The following is a 14,425-nucleotide window of genomic DNA, read 5'->3' on the forward strand; positions in this document are numbered from 1 at the left end:
GCAGGAGAAAAGATTATTGCAAGAAGATGCAGATGGAAAGTCGTCCTGAAGCAAAGGGATTTCAGTTTGTTTCAAGTTGTAAGAGAAGTCCGCTTAGTGCCAAGTCTACAGCCGTGCTACCATGCTCACAGTGATAATGATAAAAGTGTTGATGTTTAGCAGTTATAATGTTTAGCATGGTCACTATCTGAGGTTACCAGATTTAAAGTCAGAGGAAACACCCAGTCAGCAGGATTCATCATCTGGAAACCATGAAAGTCTCTACAAAACCTTGCGCCTATCTATCTAGTAAATATTGAGATATTTCAAAGCTTAAGTGAAACCCTTGAGTTGGCGGTGGTGCTATATGAAAAGCTTGACTATCACCAAAACTATCAGGATTCATCATCTGGGCACCATTAATATATCTGTAGCCAACTCCATCTATATTCTTTCAAGATGTTGCTAAAAACAAAAATGCCAGCCTGCTAATGGCACAAGTCAAGAGACCGCCAAAGTCGGTGGGATTCATCCTCTGGGGAACATGAATGCCTTTGCAAAATTTCATGCCAGTCTATTCACCAACTCATCTTTAGACTCATGCTGCTAAATGTTGGAAGGACGAAATGTGCTTTCATTACAATCACTTCTTTTCTTCTTCCGTCATAAGCCACACACCCAACACAAGGCCTCAGATAGAACCGCACAGCAACACGATGCAATAATTGGTTTCTGAGTCCAATGTCTGTTTAATCAATAACTCGTCGGCCACCAGCGGCTGAGGAGATACATGACAAACACATCTTCACAGCAGCCATTTCCAGATGGGTGCTTTCCTCTCCCTCTCTCCCTCTCGCTGTGCCGGTGTGTGTCCACCATTTCATATGCATTACATCCAGTGCACGAACACAAAAGGGCCTCCAATTCACAGCCCCTCAAGCGTGAATACAGAGCCAAACACAAATTAAAGCGGGTGGTTAGGCTGTCTGAATGCCGGTAAAAGCACTTGAGGGTGACAGGTCAAAAGATCAAGTGGATACGTAGGATGGGAGAGAAAATATGCAAAGGATTAGTACTTTTCCCTGCAGCAAATCACAACAAAATCAGCATTTCCTGCAACAGCAAATGTGAGATGCAGCTTAAGCAGTAATCATTCTTTTAGGTGGAAATATAACAATTTAGAAAATTGTAACTGAAACCTTTAATGTTTCCCAAGACACAGAGCGAGATATTTGGGCACAATTTTCAGTTGCAACATATAAAGTTCATTAATAAGAAAAATTGGTGCTGCTAAATAAACTAGAACCAAATCCACAGAGGTCATGGATACAGAAATACAATTTCCCCTACTCTCCCGCTGCTATTAAAAAAAAACAATTACAGAAATCACTGGTGTGTGAACATTGCAATTTGGACCGAATAAAATCCCATTTCCCACTTTGTGAGGAGTGACACTGCTGGGTGAGAGGGCAACAGAAGAAACAGGGGAGGGGTGAGTGAATGTTTGAAGCCAGACAGGCAGACACGGTTCTTCAGTTCATTAAGGTTCCAGTTTTATTGTTAATTAATTAAGACATATCAAAAGGCAGAAGTCATCCAGTTAAATGTACAGATTGGGGACCTTCCAGTAGCCCAGACGGACCTTAAAGGCTGCTCGGCACATTCAAGAGTAAAGCTTTTAAGAGTAAGAAGACATTAAGGACCTGTAAAAATTCCAGTTTTGATTGACAATGTTAGAAAATGTTGAGTGACACAATCAAAGACCTGCTTTTATAACCGTAATGTTTTCAAGCCTCAGTTTCTGTCACAAATGGCTCAATTAGACAGAATAACATTGACGAGTGTTGCTGAAACCTGCCTCATGATTCCTGCTCTCAGCGCATTTCTTCGTACTTATTCTGTCACACAACAACAAAGAAAATAAGATCACATAAAAAGGTCACAGTATTACCGATTGTCTTGGCGGCACCGATGTGAATGCACAAACAAGCTTTTATTTATTTATTTTCAGGACTGTGAAGCTTCATTTCTCCACATGATGAGTTGGTTGATCATCATCATTCGTCACAGAGGAGGTGGAGGACAAACCAAACGCGAACACACACAACGATCACACACTCATTTAGTCACTCTTTCAAGTACCTAAACACACACACACACACATACACACTTACACACAAAGCCTTCCCATGTTTCTCACTGGTCCTTGTCATGGTTAAGGGCCCGGTTAACAGCTGGTGGAACAAACAGAGAAGAAAACAACACTATATTTTGCAGAAATGTTAAACAGACTCAAAAGATACATCTGATTATTGTATTTGAGGATGTATTTTAGTGTGAATCTGCGAGGTTAGGGCTTGGCAATTACATCAAAAAATTACAGAGCTATCTTTGCCGTATCAGGCCGTCATCTCCTCCTGTGATGTCCCCAAAAGTAAAAACCCAGCCAGAGTTTGCTGTGTGGGTTCATTTCATAGGTCGAGTCAGCTTTATTCCAGCCTGGACTTCTCAATGATGTAATTATGCGTGTCCGCTCTAACTTGGAGAGACAAAAGCACTTGAATATTGAAGAAAAGCAGCTGGAGGCCGGAGACGTTAAGAAAGAACAGACACGAAAAAGCATGTCAGCCCAAATGCCTTTTTGTCATGTGGGCCCTCGAGAAAAGACAAAATGGAGCTAAACGGAGATGCCGTTGGAAAAAAGATGACTGGCCCAGCACACTGAGCGACCCTGTGTATGTGTGTGACAAGCGAGTGAGAGCAGAGTCGAGTTAGCAGTAAGTAGTGGCTGTGGCTCTGTCATACAGCGCGTCATCACCTTAGTATCCATGATGAGCATGTTGGCATCTTACATGGCAGCGGCTCCTATCAGCGTATGAACGGTGTGTGACTGGGTGAATGTGAATGTAGTGTTAAAGAGTGTTTCCACCAAAGGCGAAGCAAATATTCACTTTGCATCACTCACTTCAGTTAGATCGCCAGATTGTTTGTGTTTATCTACTTTATTAGTTGGAGTAAACAAGTTTATCATTTTCAACTTGTGCGGTATGTGAATTTCACGTCACTTGCGTCTATTGTGTCGCCTGCTGCAATTTCGCCTCATCTCATTTCTATTTGTGTCTTTGCATTGACTTCGTATGGAATTTCCTTTGTGTTTGGTGGCACATTGAGTGGTCTAAAAGACTACAGGCACTATACAAGTACGGTCCATTTACCATTTAAACTGTGAAAATAGCAGTGATTGTTTAGTAGGAGATTGTTTGTTATAATAATGAGCAATACGAGAACTTCTTCAAGACCAAAGCATAGATCACTAGTTTTGCTTAAGAGTAACCCTGAAGTTAGCTGCACCCCTGCCCTGGAACAGTAAAGGAGTGGCCCTAAACCAAAGGCCAGAGGCTGAAGCAAGTCAGACGCAGCAGTCTATTACACATGTTTTTGTTACACTAGTTTGACTCCATACTGTAAAACATCTGGCTGATAGCATTAATACTGTTGCTAATGCTTAATAATTCTTATTTTGATAGTCGGAATAGATATATTTCACCTCGATTTTCCTGTTTAAGCAAACCTATCCTACTTTCTGATAATTAATATGAGGTTCACTGTGAGGACTGAGAATCCTGTGCACAGGTGATACAGCCCAGCCCTATGAGGGGTGACAGACATTTTTCTGCTGTGATATTATGTTATCTATGTAGTATGTGGATGTGGCTGTACTTGCATGTATACTGTGGGTTTCTCACCCTCCTTTGTGACAGTCTCAGTTATGTTCTTGGCCTTGGCACTCAGATCGCTGACCATGTTGTCCATGGCAGCCTGGTGTTTCAAGAAAAACGGCCGGATCACACGCTTGTACAGGATTTCAGAGCCGTTCCACGTCACCGGAGCCATACACCATATGAGGAACAAACACTGAGGAGGGAGCAGATGTTAGACATTATTCTGCTGTGTAACTTTGTCTTGTCTGAAAAAAAAAGAGGAAGTATAAATACTTCATTACTATACTTGAATGGAGCTTTCAGGTGCTTATCTTGAATATTTATTTTTCTTCCAACTTTTACTCCCTATAGTTTAACATAAACATCTGCACGCTCTCCTTACATTTTCAAAACAGGCCTGTTACTTTAGTTTTAAGAAATGTAAGGGGGATTATCAATTTCTTTCTTATTTTACATCACTGCTCACCTTTCCAACATCAAAACCAATTTCAACCTAAATGGATGGGACAGTAACACACAGAAAAGACAGCTGCTAGATATACCCATCAGTGCACATCACACAGAGCAGACGTTACAATACAAAACAGACTAGAAAGAGAGACTCGCCCAGGGAGAAAAGGTGCCTGTGAGTGTGGCATCCAAGCAGGAAGAACTGGAAGCAACATGGATGACACATATACAGCCTTATTTAAGAGAAATGTAAGGAATGTACTTTTTCCTTTTCTACTTCCAGTATATTTGCACTTTGGTAAAGGTAGAGGTACTGTTTAACTTCTTTACTTGTCCCTTTTTACACAAGTATCTGTTCTTCTAATGTGTGTCCTTTTGCCACCTCTTGGTAGGACACAGCAAATGCCTGCATAGGCCGTCTTCCTTATTTTCCTTTAGTCCACAAGAGTGTGCTGTTGGAAAGCTATGACGTAGAAAAATCAACACTTGCGATTCAACACCACAAAACTGTCTGAGGTTTCAACACACTTTTACACTACTAAAAGGTCAGCCTACCTTGCCAGCGTAATAAAAGGGGAACCAGAAAAGGAAGATGTCAGAGAAGGCCTCGACGATGCTGAAGAGTCCGTAAACAACCCAGTAGGTCAGCCACTGTGTGTCGTCCTCTTTAATATTGCTCTCAATGGCCTTAATGCTGAATAAAGAGGGGGGACAGCTTGATTCAGGAAAACATGAAACACTACATGGATATCAAAAGTCACAAAGTCTGACTTGTGAGTTGCATTTAAAAAGTATGCTGTGGACTTTTTGTGGAACAAGTTTCTACCACTCATTCATTGCAGGTAATGTACACAGTGCCTGTTTGGCTTGATGGATACACAACCCCATAGGGTACCTTTAAGGAGTCCTTGAAGGATAGTACATAAATCTGAACCCAAGTGTGTCTTAGTACAACACTTGCATGCCCATATGTACAGTGAAAGAGGTACTGGCCACTGTAACTATTCCTCTTCTCCATACTGTAATAATCAGTAATCCCCTTGCAAGCACAACCCCCTTGCAAGTAATGAGGGACAAAATCCACAGTCCTTTTTCTGTGAACAACAGCGTTTAGAAGTTCAGCTAAAGTCAATATGACGCTTCAGTGATCAGAGTTTAACCAATTAAAGTGGGTATTTTCCTGTCTCTCCAATGAAAGAACAGAATGGAGTCTTTTATTCTCTTTTATTTAATTTTCCCAGACTGCATTTTTGTCCTGAAAAGACCACTTAGGAAGAGATCATTTTAATGTCAGTAAGGAGAGGAGACATTACAGGGACTAGTACAACTTTCAGTGCACATAAGGGCGATGAGAAGGGTATTGCATTAAGACTAGCCTATTAATCTTGTTTTCCAACCTTTACTCAGACCCTCCTCTCCACAACACACATTTTGTCAGGCTATAGCAGGAAAAGGATAGGTATTATCAATGACATTTAATAATTAACAATAGCTGCATTCCTTTTAGATATGTCACTTCCAAAGCTCTCATATTGTGCATATTGGCTGACTGTACAGAGAGATAATTAGGCTACAGACACTTGTGCAGACAACTCAAAATGCCTGCTGGTTGCCACTGAGCGTTGTATTAAATTAAGCACCCATAAATTAAAGAAATGAAAACTGAAAAGGGATGAGATGCATTTTTTTTTTGTTGACATTTTGTCATTTGCTGAAATACCCTTCATACATACGAGAAATATGCTGGATAGGCAAAGCCAATCAGGTTGCAGAGCAGTGAGGCGCCATATCCAAACAGAAGATACAGCCCGACAAGACTCAGGGCAGCTGCAGAGGGAGAGAGGAGAGAGGCATCAGTGGTGGGAGAGCAGGAGGCTGGACACAAAGGGGAGGGTGAGGTTATCCAGTTACTTGACAAACGCCTCCAATGTCAAGCCATATTAATTCACTGTCAACACAGTGCGTCTGATAGCAGGATGTCAGGACAGCACTGCACCAGGATCAGGTGGAGCACTAAACACAAGTCAAACACTGATATTCAAATCCAGTCAGTGGCAGAGTTGACTTTTAATCTAGCACAAAGCTCATATAGTCATGTGAAACACCCTGGGCTATACTGTGCACCTCAAGTATGTGAGAGATTCCACAAATGCTGCTGGTTTGACTGAACGCCAGACTGTGACTTTTTAGTTACATGCAAATATGGCCCTTGTTTTTTTTCCAAGATTGTTTATCATGGCAGACAGGAATGAGAATTGAAGTGTGTGTGTGTGTGTGTGTGTGTGTGTGTGTGCGTGTGTGCGTGTGTATTAAGCTGCAAACAGCCATCACACAATCATGCATGTCAGGACGCCCCACAGCTAATGTGGCGTTACCGCGAAGCAACAGGGTTACACATCTTCACGATCTTTGGATTCTGCACAAGGGAGCAGAGGTCTGCGTTTTGTACGTGGATAACATACACATGTGGCTGGTGGAACAGGTTTTTGAAGTCCCACAACATGCTACGCTCACATGCAAAAGATCCTACATACTCAAACACGCACACACAAAAATATAGCGGACAATCAGCCCCGTATGCTTGTGCTTAAACAACAGAAAGTTGGCTGCATTGTTCAAAACCTCAGAGGCTTAAGCAGCTTGCTGGTAAACTGGCAGCACAACACTGACTTCAAAGCAAACGCAGGGCAGTCTGACCATTTTAGCCAATCCATTTCTTCCATTAGTGGAATTTTGGATTTCTTCAAATTAGTCATGTTTTTTCTTAGGTTATCAAATAGGATCACTCAAACGTTTATAACTTAATGCTCAATTATAGTTGCATCTTCTTCAAAACACACCCAGGCCTAGAAAACAATTTCAGTTCTTTTCCAGAGCTTTTGTGTCGGCGGAAACAAACCTGGAGACAGATTTGATGCAAAATGGGACAAGAGTAATGACAGTCTAACTGTGGGTAATGCCATACATCATTCAAATGAATGCAAAACTCAACAGTTGATATAAAATTCAACTGCCATAAATGTAATGAAGTCACCAGTATCCTACCACTTGAAAGCCTTTGATACCGGTCTAACCATTGCCTGCTCTTTACATCTCATTTGTTTGTCCCAGCTCATACACAAATATCCCTGCAGTTACCAGTCGGCCCCTCTCCCTCTCCAATGAAAGCTAAACTGGAGGAACTGGTTGAAATAGAGGACCCTGTAGAGACGAAAGCTGACATAAGCGCACACACTCCAGTCTGCACAGCAACTCTTTGCACAGAGAAATCATAAACTGACACTTTTAATTAGTCAGTGATGAATAAGAAAAAGCTGACAGCAGGACCTTTTTGACTGCAACAAACCTGCATGCCATCTGGCTCTATACTTTGAGTAAGCAACTCCTGAATTTCTCTGAGAAAATGAACAATACATCCATGTGATAGAGCGCAGATTTCAAAGCCTTAAAGGAAGTTTTTTTGAAGTGGGGTTATATGAGATACTTTTCCACAGTCAGTGCAAGAAGTGTACAGAAGTTGGTGGTCTGCCGTTATATCAATTTAGTGTTTTAAAGCTACACAATAAAACAAACAAACCAACCTAATCAGCAGGATGCCAGAAAAGAAAACATGTTCTGTGAGGTAAAATCACTGTTTTTGTTAAAAGAAGTCTGGTGGCTTTGAACCGAACGTAGATGGGTACAACGGTTGTAGTTTGAGGTCACCCTCACTCAAGAACAAGACCCCGAGATACTTTAACTCCCCCACTTGGGGCAGCAACTTGCTCCCAACCCTGAGGGGGCAATCCACCGTTTTCCAGCAGAGAACCACGACCTCAGACTTAGAGGTGCTGACTCTCATCCCAGCCGTATACTTACAGATGTTGATTTGTGTTTGTAGCCAAAATACGTTTTTTTTGCTGCAGTCCACAGCAGTATGTTGCTTAGCTTCAGTGTTTCTGTCTACTTCTCCAAACGTCAATGTCATAAAACTTCAGACTAACGCTTTAAATAAAAACACACGTCCTATAAAAAGCTATAAATGAGGGCGCAAAAGTCATTACAGAGTTGCATAATCCTGTAATGTATGACTCAAACTAGTCATTAGAGGTGCAGGAGCTGTAATACAGCTGAAAATTAAGTTCATCGTACCATAGAATCACCACAAAAATCTATTCTCCACTTCAATCTGTTAAGATCAGTCTAAGATTGAAGTGGGTGAGGGGTTGAAGTTAGCTTTTAAAATCCTGAAGCTGACAAACGACGGCCACTCGTTCAGAGAGTGTGGCTGTAGTAGAGATGAGTCTGCTCTACTCCAGTCAGCACAGTCTTCACACTTCAGAGTGCCACAGGAGTCAGCATGAACTTGAGACGTTTCTCAGCTTAACAGAGGACAGTTTAAATGACACCACTTTGTAACTCCGTTCGACTGACGTGTCCAGATCAAGACAAAGTACAACATAACATTATAATGAGGCCACAGGAAAGAATTTCTCGTATGCAACCTATTATCAGTGCTCAAGTTTGTAACAAGCCTGAAATGTGGCCAAAGTATGAAATGAATGGCTGCTGCCTCAGTAACAAGGAAGTTCTGGTCATGGTATAATTTGGCTGCTCTTCTGTCTTCTGCTAAGTGCAGGGTAAAGAGGAATCAGCTGGTATTTACATATAATCCTCAGTATGTGCTTTGCAAGCTAGTTCGGTGGTGTGTGGAGGACAAAAATATGAAAGCAGCCAGACCAATAAATTGCCTGACCTATATATGGGCCCACATTGGCTTATCACGGGTGTCAAAGTTAATGTCAGCCAATTAACCAGAAGAAACTGCACTAGAGGAATGCAAAATATATGATGGGGGGAGTTTAAGATCAACATCAGACGTTTTTTCAAGCTATCGACTGGACTGTCAGCCTGATTTCACAACTAACCATTAATTGTTTAAAATATTACTACGGCAAACAATCCATATCAAAATTGCTGCTGGGTAGTTTTCTGTCAATCAACTGATTAACTGACTGATCTCTTCAGCTCTTGTTTAGAGAATGCATGTTAGTGCACAGTTCTTAAACTTAAAGGATCCTTGCCTAAAATTATTTGTTTTCATATTCATATTTGTCGATATTTTGGTACCAGATTTTTTCAAAATCCCATATCAGTCAGGTTATAATGAGGCAATCACTATGAAGTGCTATATTTGATGCTGTAAACCCTCACTGAAAATAGCAAAAATCCTCAAGGCTATTTGCAAGCGTGCATGTGATCAAGGTCTGATTTAGTGCAGCTAAATACCGACAACACATTCCACATAAAGCATTGAACATCCACAGGCATTCACATCCTCTGTGACCTGTGAAATTTGTTGTTTAAATCCATACAGACGTTGTGAACACACATTTGTGTCAGATCAATTTTGTGCAAAGACAGTGGGTTTGAATGTAGGTCAGCCTGCTTCCTGTAACAGAGTGGCATCCTTGACAAAAAGCTACATACTACATAGCCTGAGGTGTCTGGCCTTTATTGACTGCGCACACTGACTTTAACTCCTAAAAGCTAACTAGGGCCGGACTGCAGTCATCCTAGAATCTCCTTCCATATATCTGCCTTGCAGGAGATATTTCAGGATGTGATAAAAATACCCCTGGGGCCAGCTGGTGGTAGTATCAGAAGCACTTCACCGAAGCAGCAATATTTTGAAATAGGTGTGTGTAGAGAAGAGTATACACCAAATCTAATCTTGTAATAAAGGTCTGAGCTGGATGAACTTTGGTATTCGTGAGCCTGAGAGGGGTAATAAAATGAGCCAGCAGTGCCACAGGATATGAAACTGCACAGAAAAGTGAAGTATTCGTGCGGCAGTGTGGCCACAACTGGTTGCCAGTTTGGGTGGCAACTTATCAGCAAAAAGGGCTAACTAATGTTGGCTTGTTTGCTAGCTAAACATGAAGAATGTAAGCTAGTTTTTGGAGCAGACGTTAAACGCTAAAGTAAGTTTAGTGTTATCTCCATTAACTTAGGGCACATTAAGGAATATTTAATACGTCTTGTTGCCTTTTCTCCGCTCCGTTAACTCACCCAGGGCGATGTACTCCCTCTTCACTCCCGTTTTTTGCTCCAGCGCCGCCAACTGATCTGTCACAAAGTTCTTCTCATGGAGCATATTCACGAAGCGCTCCTTGAACTGACTCATTTTCGGGCTTTCCTGAGCCTGAGGCCGACACGAACTGCACAGAAAACAAAATAAATGTCACACGAGTCGACGTCTGGAGGATTTGTGTTTGAACACGGGGGTTGTTGTACTAACCTTGGCTTGATAACTGGCCCGGAGAGTTGCCGCGGGCTGTCTGGCTGCTGAGTCCGCCGAACGGAGGCGGCGGCGGGGGAGGAGTTAGAAGTTTGCCCGCTGACCAATGACGGAGCTCCGCGGAGTGACGTTCACTGCTGCAGGTGACCGGAGGACCGTTTGTGCCCTTTTAAACACTTTAAACATGCGCTGCACTGTTTTATCAGGTTGGTGTTTCATGAGTGCTTTTCTTTGTAAACTGATGACAGCAATATAACTTTGTATTTTGCATGAGTTTTTATTCTTGCAATTTTGTCTCAGTTACTTTCCACTGTGGGTTTGCACGTTTCAGATTAGCTCAAAATGTTTTGTTTTTATTAGTTTTAGTATTATTTTTTATCATTGTATGAAGGGTAGGCCTACTTTGAAAACATTTCATTGACAAATAGCATGACAAACATAGACTTTATATGAATAAACAATGCTAGAGGTAAGAATATGTTATATTGGGTACATATGTTCAGTGTTTTAATTGCTTTTTTATTTTTGGAAAGTTGAATTGAGGTGACGTGTTGTTTGACTTCATTTTAAAACTTTGTAAAGTTTGAGTGTATAATGTGAAAACATTTGAATAATTACATTTATGAATATGTGATTTTGCAAGTAATAAGATCAGATTAGTGACATAGAATGCATGGGTTTTGGTAGATGGGTAATTAAAAAAGCCAAACAATACATTTTCATAGGAAAGGGAAAAATATGAAACATTATGTTGGGGAATAAATGAACCAATGTGGGGTAGGCCCATTTGTCAGGGGCAAGTTCAGAACTAGCATTACAATATTAACAACACTTTGCTAAGGCAGTTGACTCCCAGTCATGCAGACCTCCAGCCTCAATAAACATCTGCAACAGTGACTCCTGCTGCTTACTGTGTCGACGCATTTGTCCAAACTGACAAAGAATAAAACAAAACACATCGCCTTTATTTTATTTTAGTTTGTTTTTGAAGTACACAATATTGTTTCAGCTATTCTCTAGTTTTAGTTTTTAGTTCAGCCAAATAATATTCTAGCTCCAGATCTCTACCAGGACAACATTTTATGGGTAATCTCAGGTTAAATTTTTGTGGCAGGTTAACAGAGGTTGGTTTAGCCCTGGGTTTTTTGGCAGGGAACATTTTTCAGTTAAGTATCTGGTCTGTGTGGTTTAGCTGCTGTTGTTCATCTCCCTCCCCAGTGGTTGCTTGTTCTCCTTCTGGGGATCAGGTTGAGTATAAAAATTACAAGCAGGTTTATCCAGTATGTATTAGGCCTCAGTCACTGAATAAAAATAAGTTGGAAATCAAAAAAAAAAAACTGCTCCAAATGTTCAGTTTCCCTTACCTGACTTTCTCATTTCTGTGTTGCATGCTGATCTAATACAGGGGCAGAAAGAGGATTATGCTTTGTCTGAACTGTTTCAGCCGGTGCGTCCAGTGGAGGAGTTGGAAAGTGTAACCCATGGTTACTTCCTTGAAGAGGGCATGTTGGTCAGAAAATGGTTGCCTCAGGGTGATAAGTTTATCGGTGATGCCATTTTCCAGATTGTTGTTCCTACCAAGTTAAGGGATGGTATTTTGAAAATTGCTCATGACATGGTAGCTGGGCATGTGGGGGTTAAAAAAAACCTATGACAAGATTTTAAGGTACTTTTACTGGCCTTGGTTGAAGAAGGATATTTCTGACTACATCAAAACCTGTCACACTTGTCAACTCACAGGAAAACCGAATCAGTCCATTAAACCAGCTGCTTTGCGGCCCATAGCGGTAGCAAGTCAACCGTTTGAGCATTTGTTGATTAAGGCCCACTGCCTAAATCCAAATCTGGTAGTTTGTATCTGTTTACAGTGATGTGTCAAACAACCAGATATCCAGCTGCTTTTCCCTTGCGCAACATAACCACCAAGTCTATAATGAAAGCTTTGACACAGTTCATTTCTGTTTTTGGCATTCCCAAGGTTGTCCAAAGTGAGTCCAAACAAATTTTACCTCAAGGATGTTTGCAGATATGCTGAAACAACTTCATATTAAATATGTCCAGTTAACCTGATTTGAATTATCTGGTTTCCACTCCTGACAGACAGAAGACTACACAGTTGTGCCATGTAAATATGTTGAAACCTTATTTTCCTTGTTCCACTGAGGGAGAAATAAAGTCAGCGGCCCTGGTGGTTTCGGTGGGTGCTGTATCCTGTTCCTCTTTGGTGGAGGAAGGTGGGAAAGAGACAATGAGTGATCCAAATGACGGTCTGATGCAAGGCAGACTTAAAAATTCAGAATCACTGAGTAACTTGGATAAGGACATTTGCCAGAGTCTGAAAGGAAAGAGTTGTTGATCCTCATTTTGGAATTTCTTTCTCTGTTCTCAGACACTCCCTCACGAACCCATCTGATAGAGCACGATATTGACGTGGGTGATGCTGAGCCAATTCGCCAGAGGTTTTACCGAGTTTCTCAGGAAAAACGCACTCAGCTTGAGTCAGAGGTGAAATACATGTTAGAGCACAACATTGCAGAGCCATCCTGTTCTAGCTGGGTTTCCCCATGTGTGTTAGTCGGTAAGCCAGATCAAACATTCAGACCCTGTACAGATTTTCGCAAAGTAAATAAAATCACTAAGCCAGACTCCTATCCACTTCCTCGTATGGAGGATTGTGTTGATCGGGTGGGCACAGCGAAATGGGTCAGTAAGTTTGATCTCTTAAAGGGTTACTGGCAAGTGCCACTGTCAAAACGAGTTTGACATTGCTGCATTTATAACACCCTCAGGCCTCTATTCTTATGCTGTCATGCTGTTTGGGTTGAGAAATGCTCCTGCAACCTTTTAAAGGCTAATGAACAAAGTGGTAGTAGGGTTAGAGGGATGTGCAGTTTATTTAGGGAAGAGCATGTGCGTTGCATCCGTGCTCTCTGTGACCGCCTGGCATGGGCTAACTTTACCATAAATCTGGCCAAATGTGAGTTTGCCCAGGGAACGGCCACCTATTTGGGGAAGGTGGTTGGTCAGGGTCAGGTCCATCCCGTTAGAGCAAAAGTTCTCGCTATTGACCGATTTCCAACTCCCACTAAGAAAGAGCTGATGCGCTTTCTCGGTATGGTAGGGTACTGCCGAGGTTTTTGTAAAAATTTCTCGACTGTAGCTGCACCTCTTAGTAATTTGTTGATTTCAAATGTTAAGTTTGACTGGTCCCCCCAGTGTCTGTGTGCATTTGAAAATGTTAAGTTTGATCTCCTCTGCTCTTTTTTTGGCAGCTCCACGTTTCGATGAACCTTTCCAGCTTCAAGTAGATGCCAGTAATTTGGGTGCAGGAGCTGCACTTTTGCAGACTGGTCCTGATGACCAGTTGAATTCTATTGTGGAGAAGGAGGCATTGGCTCTCAAACCAACGTCTGATGCGGTGGTGTTTGTTCCTTCAGCCTTTCAGTCTCGACATTCGACATATAAAAGGTTCTGCGAATGTTGTGGCTGATGCTGTCACGTGCATTCCTTCCTTGAGTCTTTCCAGCGTGATGGTCCATTTCATTCTTTTGAACTGCTCCTCTCTCCCTCACTCTCTTAATTTGCTTCTTTTAGCTACCAAAGTTGCAGGTTGGAGTGGATTGAGTACCCTTTGGGGCCTCATCTTTATGGGGGGGGGGGGGGGGGGGGGGGGGACGGCCTTGCTGATTTGTGTCTGCTACCCTGCTGTTCTCCGTCCTGAGTCTGGAGAAGTGGGCATCGAGTTGCCAGGTCCTACCTGATAAAAGGCCGTCTCTGTTCTCCTGCTCTCTCTCTGGCGCTGACCACATGGCCAGCAAACCTTTGTTGTTTAGTACATTCATATTTCTGTTAATTTATGTTGTGTTAATAAATATCTCCTAGCTACTTTTGGTGTGGACTCTCTCCTTTGTTGCAACCCGTGAGCCAGGGTTGTAACAATAGTAAGTTTGTATATAATCTCGAAACAAAAATAATATGACTGTACCTGTTAAAA

General features: G+C 41.8%; 1 protein-coding gene across 1 annotated transcript; it reads right to left on the bottom strand.

Moving 5' to 3' along the window:
- Positions 1-1,507: 1,507 nt before the first annotated feature.
- On the bottom strand, positions 1,508-10,491 carry LOC139212379 (receptor expression-enhancing protein 5). The gene is made up of 6 exons (XM_070842917.1): positions 10,432-10,491; positions 10,203-10,351; positions 5,885-5,978; positions 4,707-4,845; positions 3,726-3,894; positions 1,508-2,213 (listed from the first exon to the last, which is right to left on the bottom strand). The coding sequence occupies exons 2-6, from the start codon at positions 10,315-10,317 to the stop codon at positions 2,176-2,178; spliced, it is 555 nt and encodes a 184-aa protein (XP_070699018.1). The 5' UTR covers positions 10,318-10,351; positions 10,432-10,491; the 3' UTR covers positions 1,508-2,175.
- Positions 10,492-14,425: the final 3,934 nt, after the last annotated feature.

This window comes from Pempheris klunzingeri, chromosome 13 (assembly GCF_042242105.1).
Source record: "Pempheris klunzingeri isolate RE-2024b chromosome 13, fPemKlu1.hap1, whole genome shotgun sequence".
Lineage (NCBI taxonomy): Eukaryota > Metazoa > Chordata > Actinopteri > Acropomatiformes > Pempheridae > Pempheris > Pempheris klunzingeri.

Coding starts and splice junctions, on each gene's coding strand:
- LOC139212379 (XM_070842917.1), bottom strand. CDS start 10,317: ATGAGTCAGTTCAAGGAGCGCTTCGTGAATATGCTCCATGAGAAGAAC. Junction 4,846..5,884: donor GCCTATCCAGCATATTTCTC/GTATGTATGAAG, acceptor CTCTTTATTCAG/CATTAAGGCCATTGAGAGCA. Junction 2,214..3,725: donor TGAGACTGTCACAAAGGAGG/GTGAGAAACCCA, acceptor TTGTTCCACCAG/CTGTTAACCGGGCCCTTAAC.